The sequence below is a fragment of the Sceloporus undulatus genome, chromosome 4 (genome assembly GCF_019175285.1).
Source record: "Sceloporus undulatus isolate JIND9_A2432 ecotype Alabama chromosome 4, SceUnd_v1.1, whole genome shotgun sequence".
NCBI classification, from domain to species: domain Eukaryota; kingdom Metazoa; phylum Chordata; class Lepidosauria; order Squamata; family Phrynosomatidae; genus Sceloporus; species Sceloporus undulatus.
In genome coordinates, this window is record NC_056525.1 from 110097117 (window position 1) to 110120699 (window position 23583).

The 23583-nt window shown below is 38.7% G+C and overlaps 1 protein-coding gene across 4 annotated transcripts in view; it reads right to left on the minus strand.

Annotated features, from left to right (window-relative positions):
* FNBP1L (formin binding protein 1 like) overlaps nt 1-22843 on the minus strand; it is a 33081-nt gene extending 10238 nt beyond the window's left edge. The window contains exons 1-9 of one of the 4 annotated variants that reach the window (XM_042462270.1): nt 22820-22834; nt 20887-21152; nt 20520-20667; nt 19119-19181; nt 16768-16872; nt 15289-15417; nt 13120-13266; nt 11384-11587; nt 9427-9585 (exon numbers count right to left, since the gene is read on the minus strand). In XM_042462270.1, the coding sequence (XP_042318204.1) occupies nt 9427-9585; nt 11384-11587; nt 13120-13266; nt 15289-15417; nt 16768-16872; nt 19119-19181; nt 20520-20558 (846 nt within the window). In that variant the 5' untranslated portion in view covers nt 20559-20667; nt 20887-21152; nt 22820-22834. Of the gene's footprint in view, nt 1-9426; nt 9586-11383; nt 11588-13119; nt 13267-15288; nt 15418-16767; nt 16873-19118; nt 19182-20519; nt 21153-22819 lie in introns of those variants that run through there. The other 3 variants (XM_042462271.1, XM_042462269.1, XM_042462272.1) reach the window with 3 other exon arrangements.
* Nucleotides 22844-23583: the final 740 nt, after the last annotated feature.

A 23583-nucleotide genomic window follows, 5' to 3' on the forward strand; every position in this document is an offset into this window, starting at 1 on the left:
AAGGTGCAATTTACTTTGCCTGTTCCAAAACCCCTGGCATGACTTCTGCTGAAGTGAATACAATCAGCTTTTACTTCATTCATTATTGGTTGGTTGGGATCTTAATTAATAGCTTTAGAGCTATAAACAGACTGCTTTAAAGAAAAGATTCACAGATACACCTACTTAGGCACATGTGATTAACAATTTAATAAGTTAACTATAGCACCCATCGGTAATTACAAGTTAAACAGAAATTCCAAAGTCTGTGCGTTTACGGTTTGCCATCTGCTTAGAGAAGCTGTTTAGAAGGACTGTAAAACAAGGCCTGTTGAGTTCATCTTTCCCCAGAAGCTCAAGACTAAGTGTCTTTTCAGTCCAGTAGGGATGCCACAAGGATTCCCTAAATACAAAATGGTTCAGTTTGCTGAACTAGAGCTAGGATATCATTATATAAATATTTGGGCAGGGGGGACATGGGTGTGTGTAAAATTATGAAGTTATTTTGTGCCATGTTATTTAATTCAGGAACTACTGAGACACAATAGGGATGCCAGAATTTATGTCATACAAGAGATACAGAAATGTATAAAATAAATAAATAAATAAAGGCATATAATAACTGTAGTATCTTTTTTTCTGAACATGAGCTAAGATATAGGCATGTGCATTAATTGTTATCCTGTTTTATATGTAAAACCCTCAAGATTTATTCAAGCATCTTCTTTCTGAATGTTTCACTCCATCCTTGTCAAATATAAAGGAAACAGGAAACATCTTCCACATCCACATCTTCCTCTTTCAGGCACCTTTTAAAGAGACATGCACATCATACAACATTGTAGAAACCGGGCTGTCTCCTTCTAAAATATTCCTGCTTCAAATAGGAGGCTAAAAGGTTTTGGAACAATATGACCACTATGTAATTCGATGCTCTGGGGCCGCCGGCCTCTCAGGCCTCCGGAGACCTGAGAAGCCTGCAGCCCCGCGCTGGCGCGGAGGAGGGGTAGCCTTATAAGGCCAGTATAGGCTAAAGCCTATAATTTTATTTCAAAAGTTGGGGGTCGTCTTATACGCCAGAAAATACAGTACTTCCAGTTTGCCTCCAGGAGATGTAAAATCAATGCCTACCGCCATTTTTTGCCTGTTGGGCACTGGGGAAGGGTCACACAAAATGTTTAGAGGCCCATGGTTTTCTTTGCCATGTGAAAGACTGGAAAAATCATTTCTGTATTTGCATATTTTAAAAATTAGCATTTTGAGTTGCCTTCAGACCCAATTCTGGGAGAAAGACATGATATAAATCAAAGGAGAAGAAAAAATAATTGTAGGATATTCCAAACCAGTGAACCAATTACTACTGTTCTCAGGAATTAATAAAAGAGATCATTTAAAAATATTAGAGCTGCTGTGTTCTTTAGGGAAACTTTGGGAATGTAACAGTATAAGAATGACTGTTTTACAGACCTGGGTCCCAAACACAATGCAAAAATAATCCAGTTTGAGACCACTTTAACTGCCCTGGCTCAGTGCTATGGAATCCTGGGAATTGTAGTTTATTGTGGCACCAGAGCTCTCTGACAGAGAAGGTTAAATATCTCCCAAAAAGTGCAGTTCCCAGAATTCCCTAGCATTGAGTGAGGGCAGTTAAAGCAGTTTCAAACTGGATTATTTCTGCAGTGTGTTTTGGACCTTAGTTAATGGACAGTTTGTACACTTCATAGGTGAAAAGGAACTTTAGACTGAGGCACTGCCCTTCTCCTTTTACAGGGACAAGACAGGAACTTATCTTTATTCTGATCAACAAGAAATCCATAATCTAACCTGTGCAAAATATAATGACTGTTACATTCACACCAAGCACAAATGGTTTACGAGACAAAGAAATATATAGAGTGATCCAAATACCAAAACTCATTGAAAGCAACTATGAGATGGGGAAGCTATTTTCATGCTGTTACAAAGTGCTGATTAGAACATAGATCTTACCGGTTTCATCAACCACTGATCAGTTAGTTGAAAACAGGGGGGGAAACAGGAAATTACTTGCATGCCTCCAACCAGGAAGATTTCTAAAGATTACATATCTATTCCTTGTACAGCCTAGTCCTATGTACATCTACTTGGAAGTAATCACCATTGAGTTCAGTGGCGTTTACTACAAAGGAGATGTGGTGCTAAACATTTTAATTATCATGTAAAATACTGTAGAAGGTAAGGCTGGGACATGTACAGTACTGTTCTAGATTTCAGGCAACCATAACTCTGTGCAAAGGACAACGGTGCAATGTAATGTTCCCAATTTAGCAAATTAAATACTAATTTAAACACTTCTAGGCTTTAAAAAAAGCAAAAACAGGCACACAGGGGCAACATAGAAAGCAGATGCAATGGTCTTGTTTGCTAGTAACAAGGTCTACAGTAATCTCCCATTTAGTTTTCATGAAGTCCCTAAACCTTGCATTTCTTGTACTTGATCCAGTCCCCATAACAACTGTTCCATGTTTAGGAAAGAGGCTGAGATTTCTTTGTTCTGGCCAGAGTGAAGTAACTGTAGTGGACATGAGTGAAGTTGTAGAATATTATGAGCAAATAAATCCATCCTCTTATGCAATCAAAGGACTCTCATCATTCTTGTTAACACTTCTAACGTTAGCCAAACGACAAGTGACAAGAAACCCAAGTCCAAAAACATTTGGATGGCTAAAGTTGCCCAACTCTCTAAACTGAGGTATTGCAAGAGTGTGAGAATCAGAAGTTCATAAATTCACAAAGAGAGGGAAATATAAGTGCACTGAATGATCCAGTATCCAAGGATACTGATCTTGTGTTTGGTTTGGTTTTTTTGTATTAGAAATAACAAACCACAACCATTAATTTGGAATGATAAAGAGGGAAGGGAAGGAAGCACACTGACACAAACAAGCTCTCTTTCCTGCAACATAATTTCTTCTTTTTTAAAAGATAGAGATGGCTTCTTCAAAACTTATTTTCTCAGAAACCACTTTTAAAAGCTAGGAAAACTGTTAAAATTCAATTTGTTGTATACAGTAGACCCTTGTTATCTGCTGGGGTTTCATTTCAGGACCCCCTGTGGATAACAAAATCTGTGGATGCTCAAGTCCCATTAAATACAAAATGGCACAGTAAAATGGTGTTCCTTATATAAAATTGCAAAATCAAGGTTTGCTATTTGAAATTTACATGTTTTAAAAATATTTTCAAGCCATGGATGCCTGAATCCATGGATAAAAAATCCATGGATAAGGAAGGCCAACTGTATTTTGAATTTGCTCTCCTCTTTTTGAATGGAAAAAACCCCCCCAAGAAACTGTGTTTATTAATTTTCTGAATTAAGTTTTCAGACTAACAGCAAATGTCAGAACATTAGACATACTAAGAGATAAAAATTCTAGGCAAAGATTCAAAAATCTATTACAAATTCAAGCATGGCATGGCAAGGAACATTTAAAAATTAGGAGATTTCAAAGGCAGCTTGTGATGCCTTTGAAATGCATCAATTCACAATGCAAAGAACCAGGCTTACCACATTTATATATCATTTGTCTGCTTTTCCTCTCCCAGCCTTAAAAAAGACTGGATAGAAGGACAGTCAAAACTTATTACCCTATCTATATGTAACTTGAATCATTCACGTGCTTGGGAGTTCACGTTCACACAAAGATAACAGGGTTTCCAATGGCCCAACATCCCAACTGAAACATAAAAAAAAATAATTGCCTCTTCGGAGTACTGAACAATCACTAAAAGCTCCAAGAATAAACACTGAGGTTTTTTTTAAAGTAGATAAGCAACAAAATATTTATCTGTCTAAAATATCTAGCTCTATCATGCTGTTATTTCTATGAAATGACATCTGCTATATTTTTCCTATACTCTTTTATTAAGTAAGAGAAGACAGCTGTATTTGTATTTATTCTTCTTCTTCTTCGTGGTCTTTGCGAATCACACAAATGGGTTATTCTGCGCCTGCGCAATAAAGCTCGGAAACTTCCAGAATCTCTGAGCAGAATGCAATGTATCTTTCTGCAACTTTTTGGCGGTAACTCCGCCCACCCCCCACAAAAGGCCCTTGGTGGCCCACTCTCTCTCAGTTCCTTCATTCTGCCGCACTTAGCAGCTCAAGGAACTTCGCTGGCATAAGCCTTTGGATTGAATCTCTGGCTAATTGACTTCAGACATAGTTTTGACCATTCTCTTTGGATTTTCCCTGGACTTCACTTGAACGGACTGGACTCGACCTTGGACTGGTAAAGGATTTTCCTTGGGAAGGCCCCTTCACATGGCCTCCTTCAAGCGGTGTACTTAGTGCGGGGTTAAGATCCCCATGTCGGACGGCCACAATAAGTGCATCCTCTGCCTCGGGGAAACTCACATTCCCGGTGCCTGCACTCACTGCAGAGCCATGACTTCCCAGGCTTTAAAGAACCGGGACCAAAAACTCAAGGCGTCCCTTTATGATAAAGTTTTTCAGGCGGGAGCCTCCGGTGAACCGGCCCAGTCCACTGCTGCTTCTGCGTCGACTCAAGCAGAAAAAGTCGATAAACCTTCAAAAAGGAAGCATGGTGATAAGCAGAAGTCTTCTAGGTCCTCCAAGTCGGACCAAGACTCCAGGCGGGCTAGGTCGGCCTCCCCACCACCCAAGACTCAGCGTAAGGGACCCCCGAGCACTGTCTCCGTGCCTCCCCCAGTCTCGAGGCTGACAGCAACTCCCATCCCAGAGGTAGTCTCGAGCTCCGTCCCTCCTTCTCTGGAACCGAGGATTTTGATTTCATCCCATCTGTCCGTCCCGGATAAGGACCTCCAGATAGTGGACTTGGACCAGAGCTCCGAATCCGAGGGTGAGATTCCGGATTCAGACGCCCCACTCTCGCCACAGAGGCAGAGACAGGCCTCACCATGGAGACAGAGATGTGCTTCCCAGTCTCCATCCAGACCGAGACTACGCTGCACCTCTCCTCAACAGAGGGATAGAGCCGCCCTTGAAACAGAGGCAGATGAAGCCCTGGTCATAGACCCTGTGCACCGCCACCATTCCGGCCGTGACCGCGACCAGCCCGACCGGGCTCTTTTTGACACATATCCCGACCTGATCTACGATCACCACACGGGACAGTACCTCCTTCCAGTCGACCCGGGCCATCTACGGCGCAACTTGCCGGGCCCGACCAGAGTGAGGCCTCATTCCCTACAATATCGGCCCGCCCTTTCCAGGATGGATGAGATGGAAAGGTTACACCTCGCTAATAGGGATCCGTCCCCTGTGAGCTGCGGTGCCAGCAGATCTCCTTCGGGGTTACGCTCCCATTCTCGCTCTCCATCCCCACTGATGGACACCGAACAACAGCTGTCTTTTGGGGTTCCAGACGCGCCATCTCCCTCAGATGATGTCAGGTCCTTCTCGGACAGAATTATTCGTATGGCCAACGCCCTTAAACTGGAGGTCACCCACTCGGAAGACGACGCTCTCGATCCCGTGGAGCGTCGATCCATGGCTCTGCTCCCACTCCTCCTTCGGCAGCATTGGACATTAAAATTTTATAGATTGGATTAAGCAGATATAGGATAACCAGGAAGCACAAATACTGGATAAATGGAGAATGAAGTCCTGCAGAATCTAAAAAGGGACTGGACAGGGATGTCCTGTTCCTGCAGTTTTTACTGGTGATTGCGGTTTTGAAAAGAGTTTTAAGGGCAGATAGGGACTAAAAGGAGTGAGCATTTTAAAAAAATCAGAATGTTAAATTAAAAGCTTCTGCAGATGATTTGGTGATCTTCCTGGAAGACTCTCTGAAAAATACCGATGACTTGAATCAAATTTTAAAAGAATATGGATACCTGCCTGATTTTAGGATTAATCAATATAAAACTAAGAATACAACAAAGATGGAAAAGTGTCCTTGTATGACAAATCAGGCTTCTAGACTGTGAAAGAAGCCAAACATTTGAGTTTACATTTCAGGGAAAAATTGAATTTATTTAAAGATAAATTTGTGGATTATGTGGAATAAAATAAAAAATGATTTGCAGAAATAGCAAAGTTAAATTTGTCATCATGTAAGATATTGAAAATTAGGATGAATGTTTTGCCTAAAATGCTGTTTTCATTTCAATCTGCTCTGATTATATTAAATGATGTACCAATTAACCAGTGGCAGAAGGGTGACCAAGAGTGAGATTAGAGATATTACAAGATGAAAAGAGAGTGGGAGGGGGGAGAGATGGCTTAGGTCTGCCAGATTTAAAAACATATTATTTTGTATGTCGTTTGCTTTGGTTGAAAGACTGGCTAATTCTAACAAATGAAAACTTGTTACAGTTAAGAGAGCTGAGGTTTGATTTTTGGTTACGTGGTTATCTCTAGTATGAAAAAGTAAAATTTGATTCAAGTTTCAATAATCATTTTGTGAGACAATCGCTTTTGCAAAGATACAAAACAAGATTTTATTTGAGGTTACTTATTTGGTGTTATGCATCTTTTACAAGAGAAATATATACTAAAGTTACACAGTTAATGTAGAACGATTTGTTGTTAATAGAAAATAGTCAATATTGATTGAAATCAAAAAGAAGAATTAGATCTGAAGGACATATTATATATAAACTGTTCTTGTTATAGAACATTAACTGAAAGATTTAAAATGGATTATAAAAAATTAAGGGTTTGAAACCTCTAAATCAGAATTTGAAATCCAACTATGTACTGATGATGACAACTTTATTGCTAAAATTTATAAATTATTATTGAAATTTGAATCAGAAGGGGAACAGGTAAAAGATTGTATGGTGAAATGGGTTCAAAATACTGGCTTTCCAATTGAAATGGAGCAATGGGAAAATGTGAACAGTTTGAGTTATGATTTGAGAAAGAATTTCTATAAATGATGTACAGATAGTATTCAACACAAGAAAGGTTATTGAAGATGTTTTTAAATGGCTCAAATAAATGTTGGAAATGTAAACAGAAGACTGAGACCTTCTATCACATATGGACTTGTGATAAGACATAGAAATATTGGACTCAAATATACTTAATGTTAGAGGACATTTTTAAAGTAAAAATACAGCTACAACAACACTCTTCTTTTGAGAATGTTAAATGAACAAATTGAGAAAACTATGGAAGGACATTACAATATATTATGATATCCAGGCTCCACAGAAGGAAAGAAGATGGGATAGATGCCAAATGCCTTTTTTGGAATCACAGGAGTCATGTAGGCCAGCAGCTTGGAGCAGCCTCCGCAATGGACTGCTACCAAGGAGTGCTTTTTTGCACTCCTTTTGCAGTTGTTTTTGGGTTACCTTGAATGACCGCAGCACAACTTCTGCCTAATCTGGGGGGGTGGGGGTGTCATCTGTACATCACACCCCTGGATCAGCCTGAAGGCAGCACTTGGGCCTGTCTGTTTCAGGCCACAGTGCCATCTGCCTAGAAGCACACATAGAAGCAATGAACTCTGATTTTCATTAGAGTTCAACATCTTTGGTAATGCAGAGCATATTGTTATACAGAGTATGATGGCAACATTTTCCTTTGGCACCATAGTGTGGTGCCATAACCAAAGACAAGCAGATTAAACGGAATGCAGAATGCAAAAGAAAAAGAAAAAGTAACCCCAAACAATGAGAACTTCTCTAATCATTAACTGGCTTTGCTTTATGATACCTTTGGACTCTGATCTGCCTCTTTCTAGACCAGCTTATCCAGCTATGACTGCAGTATAGTGTCAGGCCACGTTAAGTTTTATTTTTAATTTTATAAAATGACATATATAGATATGGAAATGATTTTTGACAAATGCACTCAGCTTCAACACTGGATAACTAACACCCCAACATTTTAATCTCACATATGAGCAAATGTACTTCAGAGACATCAGGACATAAAGTAGCTCTCTCATCATGTCTTAATCAGCATTGCTAAGCAATCACTTGATCCCTAGAACAAATTCCATTTGCAGAATATGCCATTATAAATTAGCAACCATACTTCCTTGATGTCTCTCACAAAATGGCATTAAGGAGTAATTTATAAATGATGAAATGCAGTTTAAACAACAACAAAAATGCCGCCCAGGAAGCAACATTAAATGAACCATTAGAGTAAAAAAACCACTGCATTTAAAATTCATCATGCATTTAAATACAGTTAATAATGTGTTGGCTTTATATAAATATCCTTGTAACAGTTAAGCTGCAAGCAGGCATGGTTTCTTTTCCATAAATTCTGCAAAACTAAAAGCTTGCTAATGCTCATAGACGTTAGCTTAATATACAAGTTAAATGAAACATCTTAACAATTTCTTTAGAAATGTGTACTCTGATAATAAATGGATCCTAGAGCAAGTCAAGTTTGAACTCTCCCTGGAAGCCAAGATGCCTAAACTGAGACTGTTGTACAGCCCTGAATCTGCAAGAGCTGAACAGGGCTGTTGATGACAAGGTGCTTTGGAGGTCTCTCATTCATGGAGCCACCATAAATCAAAGTCAATTTGATGGCAATTAACAACAATGGGTCAGTGTGAGCGCATGTGCAGCCTGGGAAATTCTGGCATCAAATGACCACTAGGGGGCAGTTCTATAGAGAGATAGAAATGGAGGCGTGGATGAAATAGCCCTGTGATTGTGACTTACGCCTGAGCTCCGATTCACACCGTAATAAAGTGGTGAATAACAAAGAAGGTAAATCACATCATGGAGATGGTGCAGCAATGCTTCTTTCACTTGGGTCCATGCACTATGATGTTCCAAGTGAAATATCTGATCTTCACACATTCAGACAGCAAGTGTTCTACAATGGTTAGAGCACTGGACTTAAACCAGAAAGACGGGTGTTCAATTCCCTGACCAAAGATTATCAAGCAATTTTTGGGGCAAAAAGTCTCTGCTGCCTAACCAGCCTCACAAGATTATTGTGAAGATAGGGCAGGGAGGAAGTAAGGCATCTCACATGCCATCTAGAAAAATTTGGAGGAAGGGTGGGACAAAAATAGACCTGCTTTTTCTAACAATAATTAAGCATTCATGTAAAGAACTATGTAGGTGGCTGTCAGCCTACATACAAAAATGACTGAGGAAATCTACATACACTTTCAAGGAGTCAGCAAACCAGGGTTCTTATCAGTCCTATATGATATATTATGTACAAAATACATTCACAGCTGTGAACCAAAAGGCTGAAAAAATGTACTCAGCACCCTCTTTATAACTCCATCTTTTTGAAGCTTGTTATTTTTAATGCTAACCCCACACATTGATCTCAACACAGATATTACCCAGCAAGACATAAAGCCTGATGACCTCTGATACAATCATTGTTAGCATAAAGCCTTATAATGAGTGTGGAGCGCACCAAAAAAAGCCACACCACAAGCACACTGTTCATAGCACTATCATGCATCTACAGCCCATTACAAAACTTACCACTCTTTTATGACTTCTGAAAGAAGGAATTCTGGGCCTCCCTGATTTTATTTCACTCATGCAATAATGCACTTGTTCAATGGAGAATATGGGATACTGGGCACCATTAGAAGTATCAGACGTGTATAAACTAGTAGGGGTAAGGGGTGGGGACTGTGGCTGATGCAGAAATAAAGAAAGGAACAGATAAAGCAAACATTCAAAAAGATGTAAAAATTCTATTTTATCCCTCTTTCAATTCAGAATAAGATCATGGGTTGGACACAGATTTACTTGGAGCAGAACTCAGCAAACTGGATGCTTGCATGGGTGGAATGGGGTGTTTGTCACTAATTTCCCTTCGCTTCTACAACCCATTGTAGAAAATCTGCACCAGAAAATCTGCTCTAGAAGGTTGGAGGGCCTCCCAGAACAGTGAGGGTGCTGTGGGCTACAGGGGAAAGATCCTGTAATTCTTCCCTTCCACCCATGAGAGTGTTCAGTGCGAGGAGCTGATTCATTTCAACAAATGAAAGGAGTCTGTCCATTTTCCAAACACTGGGTCTGAACCCAATACTATGACATTTTTTAACACCACAGTCATCATCACCAGAATTTATCATGATCAGAAAAAATAGGTCATAATAAAAAATTTTAATCGTTACAATACCACAAAACTCTTTGTTGTTTTACCGTCAGATTGAGAAATAACAGCAACAATTTAAGAAGACAAAGAAAAGAGAAAAACAGATTCTTTAGTCCTAAATGCTACATAATTAAAAACATATTTTTGCATAGGCGTTTCAAAAACAACAATGGAGAACCTAAAGCTATACCAAAATCATACCACTGAAAAATAGACATGAAAGTCAACACAGCAGACTTTGGTTTTATTTTGATTTTTTCCCCATCAATCATCTATTTGTTTTGTTTTCCACTATTCAGAAAAAGTTGTTTCAAAGCCCAACAGTGACTCTTCTGTTTTAATGTTGGAAATCTGCATGCCCTCAATGTTGCGTTTTTTCAAAGCATGATTTTTTAAAGGATTGAAGAAACAACACTGATAAAGTATCACATGTATGCATGTTGCAAAAAGGTTAGTTAATTTCTCTATCAGGGATATATTCTCCATAAATTTCACACACATTCCATTAAACTTTAACGGGAGGGAAAAAACCAAATCTATTACTTGTGTTCTTTGTTGGAAAGATGCACTCAGTTCCATTTTTCACACATCTGAGGAAATTAAGCATTTGCTCCCCTTTAAATTTGAGACCTATTTGTACATCTTTAGAGTGATATCATTTCTAATGTTGTACATTATAGACAGGGAGCGGCATAAATGCAAGTTCCGCTAACAAATAAAAGAACTGATGAACAAACTGATAAATTTGTAATATTAAAAGTTTAGAAACCTATTAAGACCCACTATTCAACTTCTTTTAAACTCTCTCCAAGTTTCAACACAGCAGCCATACCCATAGAAATACAGGCATGACTACATGATAGAGTGTGATCTAACAGTCATTACAGAATCTTCTACAACTGGCCATACCAGTTGCAGTTAGCCATGTCCTAGGGTCAAATGGGGGGTGGGGATACTGCTAGACCAACTACTGGGGAGATCATTCCAAGCAGATAAAGTGGCTCTGGCAGATGTCTTTGATTTTTGGGACTAGATACATCTTAGACCTACTGGGAGTTGGCTGCTGGACTAGCAAAATGAGCTAGTGACAGGAATATATAAAAGCAAAATAAGGCAATAGACCATACTGAATTTCCAAAACAGAAAGGTAAACTATTGAAAATTTGCATGCTGATACTCCAGACTAACACAGCTATGTCTCTGAATTTTATGTCTAGATGAACACTTTCAAAATGGAATCACAACTGTGTTTCTAAAGGTGATTCAAAGGACGCTATTTGATCCTTGAACCACAAATCCTGAGTGTTTTCATTTGCAAATGATTTTTCTTACCTTTGGTTTCTTTCCAAAAAGCCACAGTTTGCCCTTAGCTTTGCCCACAGTGGTTTTTGCATCGATTTTCATCCCTTCCTGCTTTGGTGTACTGATTGTTCCGTCGGAAACAGTCCTGTAAATATGCTGACTGTAATCTTCAAATGGAAAGTCTCCAGGAGGTTCAAAACCAGACTTGAAAGAGTCTATTACTATTTGAGAGTCCTTGATGGGAAAGATATGATGGTTATAATATGATTACACAAAGAACTAATGGTTTAATTGAAGTTATATTTAAAAATATTACTTTTAAACATCTTAAAAGAGACCATCAGAAATTTCTGATGTTCCAGAAAAAAATAATTCACTTGGAAGCATTATTTTCCATGGTCTTTGTTCTGAACAACTATCTAGATTGAATTTTAATATAATGATGTTGCAGACAGAACAGAAAGTTTAAGCACCTGGTATTTTCTGTTCTTTCACTTCTTCCAAACTGGAAAACACATACCTCCATAAAAGAAATGTGTAAGCTTTCAGGGTAAAGACAGTTTTGAACATGACTCAGGTACTGAATGAGCAAAAACTACTTTGGATACGACGGACATAAAGCAGAAGTATTAAATGCTTCCACTTCTTGTCTCTTCCGCAATAAGATCACACCTACCCCTAGGTTTAGATAAAAGTACAGAACAAATTATCAGGGATCCCAAATGTCTCAGTGTGGAAAACAATTCTCCACCAGAGAATAATACTGCATCAATCTCAGGGCCTCTAACTTTGCTACTGTTCAGTATGTGCCTTCTCTATCCTTTTAAAAACATTGGCCTGTTACAGACAGCCAAAATAAAGCTGCTTCAAGTCACAGTGGAGGTATGGTGTTTCAATGATGCATGTGTCCTAAGAGTCCAGAAGCCATACCAAAGCCACGTTCCAGTCCTTAGGGCTGGAGCGTGGCTTTGGTGCAACTTCTGGACTCTTAGGATGCATGCATCATTGAAACACCATAACTCCACTGTGATTCGAAGCAGCTTTATTTTGGCTGTCTGTAACAGGCCATTGACATGTCAAATCAATGTTAAATGTTTAAGAATATAAGCATTTGTTCCATAATCTACTTCATGAGGCTGAAGACTAATCTATTCCAAGCACTTTAGTAATATGAGTTTTATACCTCTTTATTTACGCTCCCTGATGGAAAAAAGGACAGATCAAAAATGAGCAAATGGAAGATATTTAAAACCTCAGAGTGTTGAGAAATGCTGAGGACAGTAAAACCAACACAAATATTTGAAGACATATCGAATGAACTCTGAGGACACAATCTATAAGAACTGAACCTTACAGTTAGCGGCACTCTGATTTAGCATTCCCTCTGGGAAAAATGTAAAAAACAAACAAACCCTGAGTCATCTATGATAAAATCACTACTTACATTATGAACTCATCACAAAGATTGAGACAGAAAATACGTAAAACAGGTAAAATAACTAACTGCAGTTCTACTAGCAGGCATGCGTCACCCAAGACTTGCTAAGCCTTGTATTTTTGCTGCTTGGTTGGAGAGGGAGGTACTATCAAACTCCTGAAGAGGAACAATATGTGGCTGATTGGCTATATAGAAATGGAATGAGTGGTCTTCGCTGTTGTAACTCCTTATCTTGATATAGGAGGGTGGACCCGTCCAAAATTAATTACTTTAAAGGCAAAATGTTCAGTATTAAAATGCTACTAACATCCAAATGAAATCAACTTACCCTGCATTCATCTACTGATTTTGCTGCAGCAATCATTCCTTCTAAACATTTTGAGATTATTGGAATAACTTTGCGCTCAGAATCAGCAAACCCTTTATAACATTCGCTAAGTTTGATGGTTCTTCGTTCATCCATTTCCTGGAGATGCTACAGTAATAAAGAGAAGCCTGAATGTCTTTCTCTTAATAGTATGCAGATACAATCGGCCCTTCTTATACACAGATTTTTTTATACACAGATTCAAGCATCCACGGTTTGAAAATGTTTTTAAAAGTATAAATTTCAAATATCAAACCTTGATTTTCCATTTTTTATAAGGGACACCATTTTGCTATGCCATTATATTTAATGGGACATGAGCATCCAAGGATTTTGTTATCCACGGGGGATCTTGGAACCAAACCCCAGTGTATAACAAGGGTCCACTGTACTTCATATATTTTGGGCTACTGGTCCACTCAGTTTCTACTAAAAACATTATTAATTGTATGGTTTTTATCCAGCATCATATTATGAAAGAAAACTTGTGGGGGATATGCACAAACTTCTAAAACTGACTGGCAAAATATCAGTAACCAATCTAGATTTGAAAATTAAGCTAGTATATTATGGTAAATAGCTGTTATTCACAGAAAACTAAATGAGGAAGAGGGCAACAGTGATTTATTTTACTTCCATACTGAGTCCAGACACTTACAGTTTCTAAATTATCCTGAAACAAGGTTCAAAATATACTTGTTTTGGAAGTTCATGGTTAATAGGATATAAGGAACACAGTCTGTTCTAGATGAGAAAAATATATCCCCCCAAAGTATTCATTTGTAACTGCTAGAAAATCTTATGCAGCTATTTTGTACATTTGCATGGCCTTGTCAGTATCTTCTTTTTTCCAGCAATGAAACAGATTTAATAACCAAGATACTGATCAAAAGAGGAACAAAAATTAGCAAGGCATCCTTGGGGGGCTTGGTTAAAAGCCACAGAAAGTACCCTGAGGCTATGAACAGTTTTCTTCCACTGAAGTCAGGAACATTACTTCAAGAAACATGAATAGGATTGTGCTGTCAATGTCAGAACATACTGTGCAATGCTTTGACATAGTTTAGAAATAAGAAATATCTGGTATTCCAAAAAAAGTAAGGCACTCAAAATACTAATTTCATCCTTTTAAGAAGAAATGCTGATGTAACTAGAATAATTTACTGGGTCTTCATTCAACAACTATAGCTATACTGTATTTTAACTTCTATAGCCCCCTCCAACAAACTCTCTCTTACACTCCCGAAACTCAAAATGCAGGGCCTTGCACTTATACAGGTTTGCCAGACAGCAGAAACAATCCCACATAACAAATAATAGTAGATAGATTATTTTCCCCCTTTTGAATAGGCCACTGTAAATATGTAAATATATCTAGATAAGTGCTTTTTTCCTAGTTCTGATTTGCTGATTCACAGCATCTGATAGGGATCGGTACACCTGTCATACTACATTAATCAAAAATAATAATAAAGGTAACACAGACAAGAAGTTTACAAAAAGGAATACTGCATCTGTGTACAGAAGCAAGGCACATCCCCACAGCTTCCTAATCTTCTTTCTTTTCAGGGGCTTTTTTCTGCACTTATTTAGTAACAATCTAATAGCAATCAAAATGTCCCTGGATCAGAACAGGCAGAGAACCATGTACTATGTGGAGCCAGATTTCTTATTCTATGGTCCAGATACCTTTGGGTACATAGACATGACCCCTGAAATTACCAGATTTTCTGGATGAACTACCAGATGGAGTTTTCCCACCTAATCCTAATGTAATAATAACAATAACAACAACAACAACAACAACAAATTAATTTATACGCGCCTCTCCAATGAGATTGAGGTGGCTTACAACAATATTAAAAACATTAAATACAATAAAATACAATGCCCCATAAACCCAATGAAAAGTTCAATGTGCCAAAACTCTGCATGTTTAGCTAACCAATCAAGTAAATCTAGAGGAGAGGGGTGATTGCCAGGGGATGAGCATTTGTGTGTGTGCAAATGTGTGTGTGTGTGGGGGGTGATTTTAAGAGAACAAAAATAATCTAACTTTTTAGTTAAAAACAAAACATAGGATGCTATTTCTAGTCTTCAGTAAATAAAAAATGTCAATGAAAGATTTACCTTGTAAATTTGAGGAATAACAATATAGAAATGTTTGTGCTGTTCACCATTAAAATTCTGTAGTTGTGCAGCATACTCATTTTTGTTTTCATCAGCCATGTGTGTACGCAGGTTTAATTGCTGTTTTGCCTAAGAAGACAGCAAAAGATCAACCCAAAAAGTGTTTTACATTTCTTGTTTAAACATAAACTTCGCAACATGCTCAGCTTTCATGTCACAAGCTTCCTTTAGTTCTGGTGATGTTTCAGTATGCCATTTAAGTTTCATTAGCATTTCCAGATTAATATCAAGTAACTATTTCTGTTTATAAATACAACCATTCTCAACAGCCTTCAAAAAAAACTTGCACTGATGAAGAGCACCTTTCCTCCTGGTCCTCTATCTGGCTCAATGTTTTTAGTATCATCAGCACTGAGAGGATGACAAAGAAGACTTTCTGTGTCAGGTTGCTGCAGTAACCTGTGTCTACAGTAACCAATGCAATAAAGCTTGAACTGAGAAAGAATTAAGATTTTTCTCCAGCCAGTCTTATTTTAGCTGTTTGCTCCTGCTTTCAACAGTCAAGGTGAAAAGTATGTGCCTCACTTACTGCCCAGGAATAAACCTTCTTAATTAACTGAGATATATCTGCATAAGAAAAAATATTTTGACTTTAAATTATATTAAAGTAAATTTCTGATGAATAGAAAGGAGTTGGTGTTTTCTGCAATTAAAAGGTAACATATTTCAAACTTTCCTAAACAACTTACAGTAATGTAAATATTGGGATATCGAAACCTGTCTATAGGAGGCAAATGCTTGTCAGGGACGTAGCCGGGGGGGGGGGGGGGGTTGGGGGGCGGGGCCCCCCCCCTCCCTTTAAAAAAAAAAAGGGGGGTGGGCGGTGCCCCGCCCCCCCCAAGCCCCATTATAATGGGGGCCCCTAGGTTGGGCCCCCCCCCCCCTTCCTAAAATCCTAGCTACGTCCCTGTGCTTGTTGTTAACATCTGAATTTGAAAGGACACCTCCAGGAAATCCTCAAAAACAAGATTACAAATCAAGATCAAACTGCAGCTTGTTATCCCAGGCTGTGTAAACGCTGCAGAAACAATCCAGAGTGACACTACTTTAACTGCTATGGCTCAAAGCTATTGAATCATGGGAACTGTAGTTTTGTAAGACATTTAGCATTCCCTGTCAGAGACCTCTGGCGCCAAAGAAACTACAATTCCCAGAACTCCATAGCACTGAGCCATGGCAATTAAATTAATGTTGAACTGGATTATTTCTACAGTGCGGATGCAGCCTTTGTATGAAGGGTTTGCCCAAACCAGTTTGGAGAATAGGCAAGTATGATATCTGAATGCAGCCAGTGATTTCTTGACCCCTTGATAAGACCATTAGGTTTTTAAAAGATAACCTAATTTTCACAAAATATTATAGTGTTCAAGTTTTACTATAGAAACAAAAATAGTGTTAGCCATTCTCATGCTTTCTTACTTTCTCAACATCCGCTTTAGTGGCATTGGTATCATTATCCAGTCTTTCATAACACTGCTGTGCTTTTTCTGCTTCTCTGCACTCTCTCTCAAATTTCTTTTTGCTCTAAAATATGAAGACAGCATGTCACATTTACAAATCAATACAAAGTGCCATTTAAAAAAAATTAGACCCAATTATGGCTACCATTAAACGCTGTAGTATTTTATTTTTCCCTATAGGTTCGTACATTAAAGTAGAACAAGGGTAGGCAAAGTACAGCCTTGTGGCTGCATGTGACCTCCTGAACCTTTTTGTAGTCTTTGACTTGTGTGAATCAAAGACAACAAAACCTTGGTTCGTCCCATCTTCTGGCCAAAAAAAAAGGTGAAATGCTTCTCCTAGAACCATGTAGGCATAGCAATTCACAATATAAATGGGCCATAGGGTCTCCTCCCAACATTGAAATACGTCCACTGTTCAAAACCAGAAAAAGACAATTCCTGGGCAGGGGGTATTTTTCACAGTACATGCAACCCCCTTAATGGCAGAAAATTGGCCCTTGGACCCACTGTATTTGCCCACCTATAAAACAGAGACTTTGCTGTTGCTGTTAATTGCCATGAAGTTGACTTTGACTTATGGTGACCTTATGAATGGGATGATCTCTAAATCATTCAGTTATCAACAGCCCTGTTGAGGTGTTGGAAACTCAGGTTTGTAGCTTCATTGACCGAGTCTTAATTGAAGCAGAGGCTAGAAACCAGCTAGACCCTTTAGGCATTTGAAGGAAGCCTTTTCTTTCCCACTTCCTTTAAGACTAGAACCTCCCTTGCCCTCAATATTTGCAAACGAATCTGAGGTCTAAAAGGAATGACTGAGGGGTGGGGAGTGCAGGAAAAAATGCATTACTTGCATTCAGGAAGCTGTAAAGTTTACAGAGCAATACATGTACAACTGTTACTCATTCTCCTCACAGTACTGATATGTCTTCCTTCCAGTCAGTCATTCTGTCACCACGGCACTAACTTTTCCAGCAACTGAAGCACAATATTGTATTCCTGAGGAAATGGTACACTTTCTCTGAAGAGTATCTACTGATAATTGAAGGAGATAGGAAGAGGAGGAACACGACCCGGACTCATGCAATCCAGTTTGCATGATGAAGACCTTTCTTGACCACAATGTTCTTAATATATGAAGCAGGAATTCTAGCCAAAGACCTGTATGTATAATGGTGGGGTTTTCTTGTATTAAAAAGAGGAAGGAGGGGATTGTGAGATTCAAATCCATCTCAAGTATATGCTTCTGTAGAGAATGCCTGATTACATGTGGTATTATTTACATAATGAAGAAGATGTATCATGATACACTTCACCATCTGAGGAAGTAGAATGAAGTCTCTGAAAGCTCATGCTGCCAATTTCTTTCTTTCAGTTAGTGTCAAAGGTGCTACAAGATCTCTCTACGTACTGATTCTACAGACTAACACGGCTATATCTTTAAATCTCATCACACAAGTTAGGAAACTGGCCTGTTATATAAAATTATTACTGTACAGTTCTCATGTAACACTGATGGGATTTAGAGCTGGACAAGGAGCATGTGCGCCACACACCTAAGTTCACTATGGCAAATTCAGTGAGAGGACGAGGACCACTGGTAGAGGCCACAAAACAGTTGACGGGAAATAATGTCACCTGCTTTGGAACAATATGACAATTGTGAAGAATGAGGATTAGAAGGTGGAACTAAAACAGGTGGGTTTGACAACTTTTAAATAAAACTGAGATCCATCAAAAATTTCTTTCACAGCTGCTCTTTCCAATCCTAGTCTTCCTCTGCTTTCTTTTTTGCCATCTCTGTTCTGATCAATATTTTAACCAAGGTATGCATACTCTTTGACTATTTCAACCCTTTTGTTGTCTGGGGTGGATTCTTGGAGAACTTTTTGTGGTCGTTATTTTTGTTTTTTAATGTTCAGCATTAATTCAGCCTTGGCACTTTCCTACCTGACCTTCCCCAGTAACTGCTCCAGGTCTTTGTTTCTGCTAGTAGTACTTTGTCATCTGCGTATCTTAGGCTATTTATGTTCCTTCCTCCTATCTTCACTCCTCCTGCCTCTGAGTCTAAGCCTGCTCTACATACAATATTTTCTGCATACAGGTTAAATGAATAGGGTGACAGTATGTAGACGTTCCTGACCCCTTTGCTGATTGGGATTTATGTAGTTATCTATGTAATATATTCAAAAATGAAAATAGTGCAACAGTTCAGTGATAACTTAATCCACAGTGTCTTCTCTTTAACACCAATTGCCCACCATACTCTACTACTACAAGGTAAAGAAAAAAAGGTGGGAAGAAACTCACATTATCCATCTGCTTCCAACACATGTCAAGATACTGTTGAGCTTTTCGGCCTTCTTGAAGGTGCTAGGAAAGTTATAAGACAGAAATGTTAACAAACAAGCAAAATGAAAAAAATCTCTGTCTCACTATTAACTCCCTTATTAACAAGATATTTGTGCTTTCTGCTATCTGTTTCACTGAAGGAATTACAATAGCAATTTAAAAACTCACACTAATGAGAATTAAAATGCATATCTATAAATGCCAGCATTAACAGTTAACAGCTGTTTGTAAAAAAGAAGAAGCAGAAAGTAATTTATTTAGCGCACGCGTGTCCCAATTCTCCACAAACTATGAGGAAATTTACTATAGATAGATAGATAGATATAAAATCAACACTGCAATCTGCAACTCAACCTATTAATAAATAAGCCTCCCTGAACACAATGGGGCTGATTTTCAAACAAACATGCAAATCTTAATATAAACAGAGTAACTTTTGATGGTTTAAACAGTGATCTCCAGTAGCCTTTACTGCATGGTGAGAGGCTTCTTGGTGGAGAGCTGGATGCAGCTGAGATAGGCACCGCTGGCCAAGTTGCTGCTCCACAAACAGTAGACCTAATACGAAGAAATAGATGTTGGGGAGGTGCTAAGGCTGTCACCCAAGAGGAAAGGGGGCAGTAGCCCAAAAAGGTTTGGGGACCACTGTAGAAAGAGCATCAGATGCCATTTGATCCTGGACGCTAAACAGGGTCAGCTCTGGTTAGTACTTGGATGGGAGAACACCAAAGAATACAAGGTGCTACAGGCTGTATTTCAGAAGAAGGAACTGGCAAAACAACCTCTAAACATTCCTCACATAAGAAAACCCTATGGAATAATTCATAGGATCACCATAAATTAACAGGTGACCTGAAGATGCACATCTACAAAGCTGTGTGAGAGATTATTCTTTTGTCAGAAGAGGAGTGTGCAAAATTCTGCTGGTGGGCAGGCAATGACCCCTAAACCCCACTTATGAAACCCCCCAAAGCCCCCTGGCTGTCCCCAGAGTCCTTCAAAGCACTGTAATCTATTTTTTTTCTGATTGTCAGGCCTTTTGGGGGGCAGGAGGGGGGCTATTATGCAAGAACAACCACTTGTTAACATGACAGCTTAGCTTTTCTCAGATCTGCTCCCAAGCCCTTTTTCAGTCAAAAATGGCAACCAGAAGGGACATGCTGCCACCTGTAGTGCAACACAATATGCCAGAGTGGACTGCCCCCCAGCAGTTGCTCACCCCTGCCACAGAAAGATCTTTTACACAGAAAAGAGGTTAGTTCAACAGACTTCTTTCTAAATTTGTCCTCACTATGATAACAAGTCAAACAAATATAAAACTAAATAATGAATTCTAACCAAAGAAAAACAATGCTTTACCAGTTTTCTTTCTGTTTTGAGATCATGGGAATATCTCATCAGTTCGCCATATACCCTGTGGCCCAATTCTTCTGCTACTACTTCTCGCTGTCCTGCGTAGTCATTTAACTCATTAAGGATATTATAAAAGGCTATACATGAGGTAAACCTGACAGTGGAAGGAAACACAGATGTCACATTGACTTATTTTTTTCTTCCACAAAGGGAACAGGAAACATATCACGATCTAGCATGGCACAGACCTTAAGAAAATGAACTGCAGAAAAAGATGCACACTGGAAAACGTCCAAAATACACATGTCTTCACACACACTTTTTTTCTAATGGAAACAGATTTCAAGAGGTGGAAAAGAATAAAGAATACTACCTGAAAGGCCCTGCAGTAAAGTGGTATCTCTTAAGATGCGAAATGGAAGGACTGAGCTTAGGAATGGACTTAAGTTCCTAGGCTTGGGAAGCTGAACTTGTTGCAGAGATGATTTGCTTGATCTTGAGGAACATGCCAATCATACCACTCATATGAACCCCGATGGATGATCTACTGCACAAGTTTGCTACCAGCTCTGAAGACAGCTGCCTGTTTGCCTGCTCACCTCTTGGGTTGGAGGGAAAGGTGCCACATTATTGCTGGCACTAAAAAGGGGGGGAGCGGAAGGGGAGAGGGGGAAACAATAAGGGTAGAAAATGTATATGGAGGGGGAGAAACAAACAAACATGTCACTGTATTTTAAAAAAAAGTAGACCTCTCTTATAAACCTGTGGAACGTTTGCCATTTCTTTTATGGTGTCAGATCTTGAATGCCATCTGGAAGCCTTGTTATCTAGGTTTTTTTTAAAAGATGTTAAGAGTAAAGTGGAAGACTTCATAATCATCTTCCATAAAAAAGTGTTTGGTTTATAAACTAAAATCCCAGCAGTGACTAGATACAGGGACAAAGCTGATAATAAACCAGTTCTATTGCAACACTGTGGTTATCATTTTCCTTTAAGAATACGGTACTTTTTGAAATGTTACTGTACTGTTTTAAAATCAGACATGAACCATCTCTGATCAGAAAAAAAAAGAACAGGTGCTCTCTGGAAAAACCTCAGATTTACTGTGTCTATCTTAAGGGTAGCCAAGCAGTCCAACTCAAGTGTGCTAAGACAATGGTACCATTCCAGTGATGGGGAAAAGGAGTCTTTGAATTTTTCTCTCCTTATACTATGCTGAAATTGTGATGATTAAATGAAAATTAATAACAGTACATGATTGTTGTCTAATATACGAACAGATTTCAAAGCAGAACATAATTTTTAAACACTGTATTAAGGGCTGGATGTTACAATAGGAAACGAAGATAAAAACCTGGCTCTGAGCTTTACTCACATCATCTGCAAATGTGGAATTGCATGGTTGGTGATTCTCCTGAAAAAACATAACTTTACAAAGAAAACTAGATGATGTGGCAGAAAGGTCCTAGGCCACCTTTCTCCTAAACAGATATACGTAATGTAAGGAATGATTTTGTAGCAAGAACTACTCAACCATATTATTCCATATCAGGAGGAAGCAGTATAGCCCAGAAACAGATTAACCTCATCTGTTCTGAGAATTAAGCCTTAGAGTAGGAATGGGGAACCTCTGGCTCTCCAGATGTTTTTAGGCTGCCATGCCATCATCTGTCACCATTGACTATGATTGCTGAAATGATTTGTGAGTCTTACAACAGATGGGGGGCCCAGGTTTCCCTCTCTTGCCTTCTGTTCATAGCAAAACCAAATTATATGGCATAATATTAAGAGGAGCCCCAAGAATGATTTTTTAAAAACCTGGATGTATAAAAAACATCTTTTTAAATTGGTGCAGAAAATTATACTGTTCTTTTTCCAGTTTCTGAATATGTAGGTTTATAACCATGTTATATTAGCAGAAAATGTACAAGAGGTCACATAGTTTTATTAATGTTTGTGTAATGATTAGTGAAAAAAAATCAGCACAACTAGATAAAGCAGCACTTAACCCAAAGAAATTTTGAGGAAATGCACAGTTAGCTCAATGGCTAGCACATCCACAGTCAAAATACTGAGTCTGACAGCAGAGTGGAGATGAAAATGGGATTTCCAAAAGTAATAGAAACATTTTACTAGTGCATTACCACGAAAAGATACAACCCATCAAAACAGCAGGGTAACAGAAATTCCCAATTCTAATGCAATCCCATATAAAATGGTCAAGAAGGCAAAAAGTATTTAGGATTGGGACCTCATTCAAACTGTTTGCAGAAAAAGACATCAATTAAACCCAACATTCATTTTACCTGGGCTCATCATCTTTGGATGAACGTTTAGGGCAGTACTTCTTCACCAGATTTCTGTTAAGAGAAGAAAATATAGATATATATTCAAAAGCAAGTCAAAATTTGGCCACATATTTGTCTAAGGGATGGACTTGTGAACCACATGGGTTTTATACCACATAGTCCCACACAGAGACCCCCTTAGAAGAATTTCTTTCACCATAAAAATATTTTTCTTCTTTGGCCTTTAGCCCCACCAAAATGATTCTGCCTTGTCTTAGACTTTCAGGATCATTCTCAACCACAGAGAATATGGAGGCTGCTACTTGTCTCCAGTCTGTTATTAGTGCTGTGCACTGACACACTTCTATCAATGTTTAGATGAAAAATCTGTCATGCAATTGTTTTTCCATGTAATTGTTTTGCCTCACTTAGAACACACCTTGATTCATCATGCTTTACAATGTTTTTATCAACAACAAACACCCGGACAACCCTAAATTGGTGGTTTAGGATACTGATGCAGCCAGAGTTTGTTTCTCTCACAAAAGCAATCAACTGAAAGAAATTTATTTTCCTATTTTCAAGACTACAGATGTATACAGAGGTACTGGGACTTTCATTTCTCCCAAGTGCTAATGCAGCAGGAGGTGTTTTTTTTTTACTACCGCTGAACCACTGTGGGAACAAAGTCAGCCTATTGTGTTTCTCTCTTTCTACTCAAGATAAGAATAGTTAAAACAAAGGGAGAGGCACAAAAAAGAGTGTTGGTCTCCTATGGATAC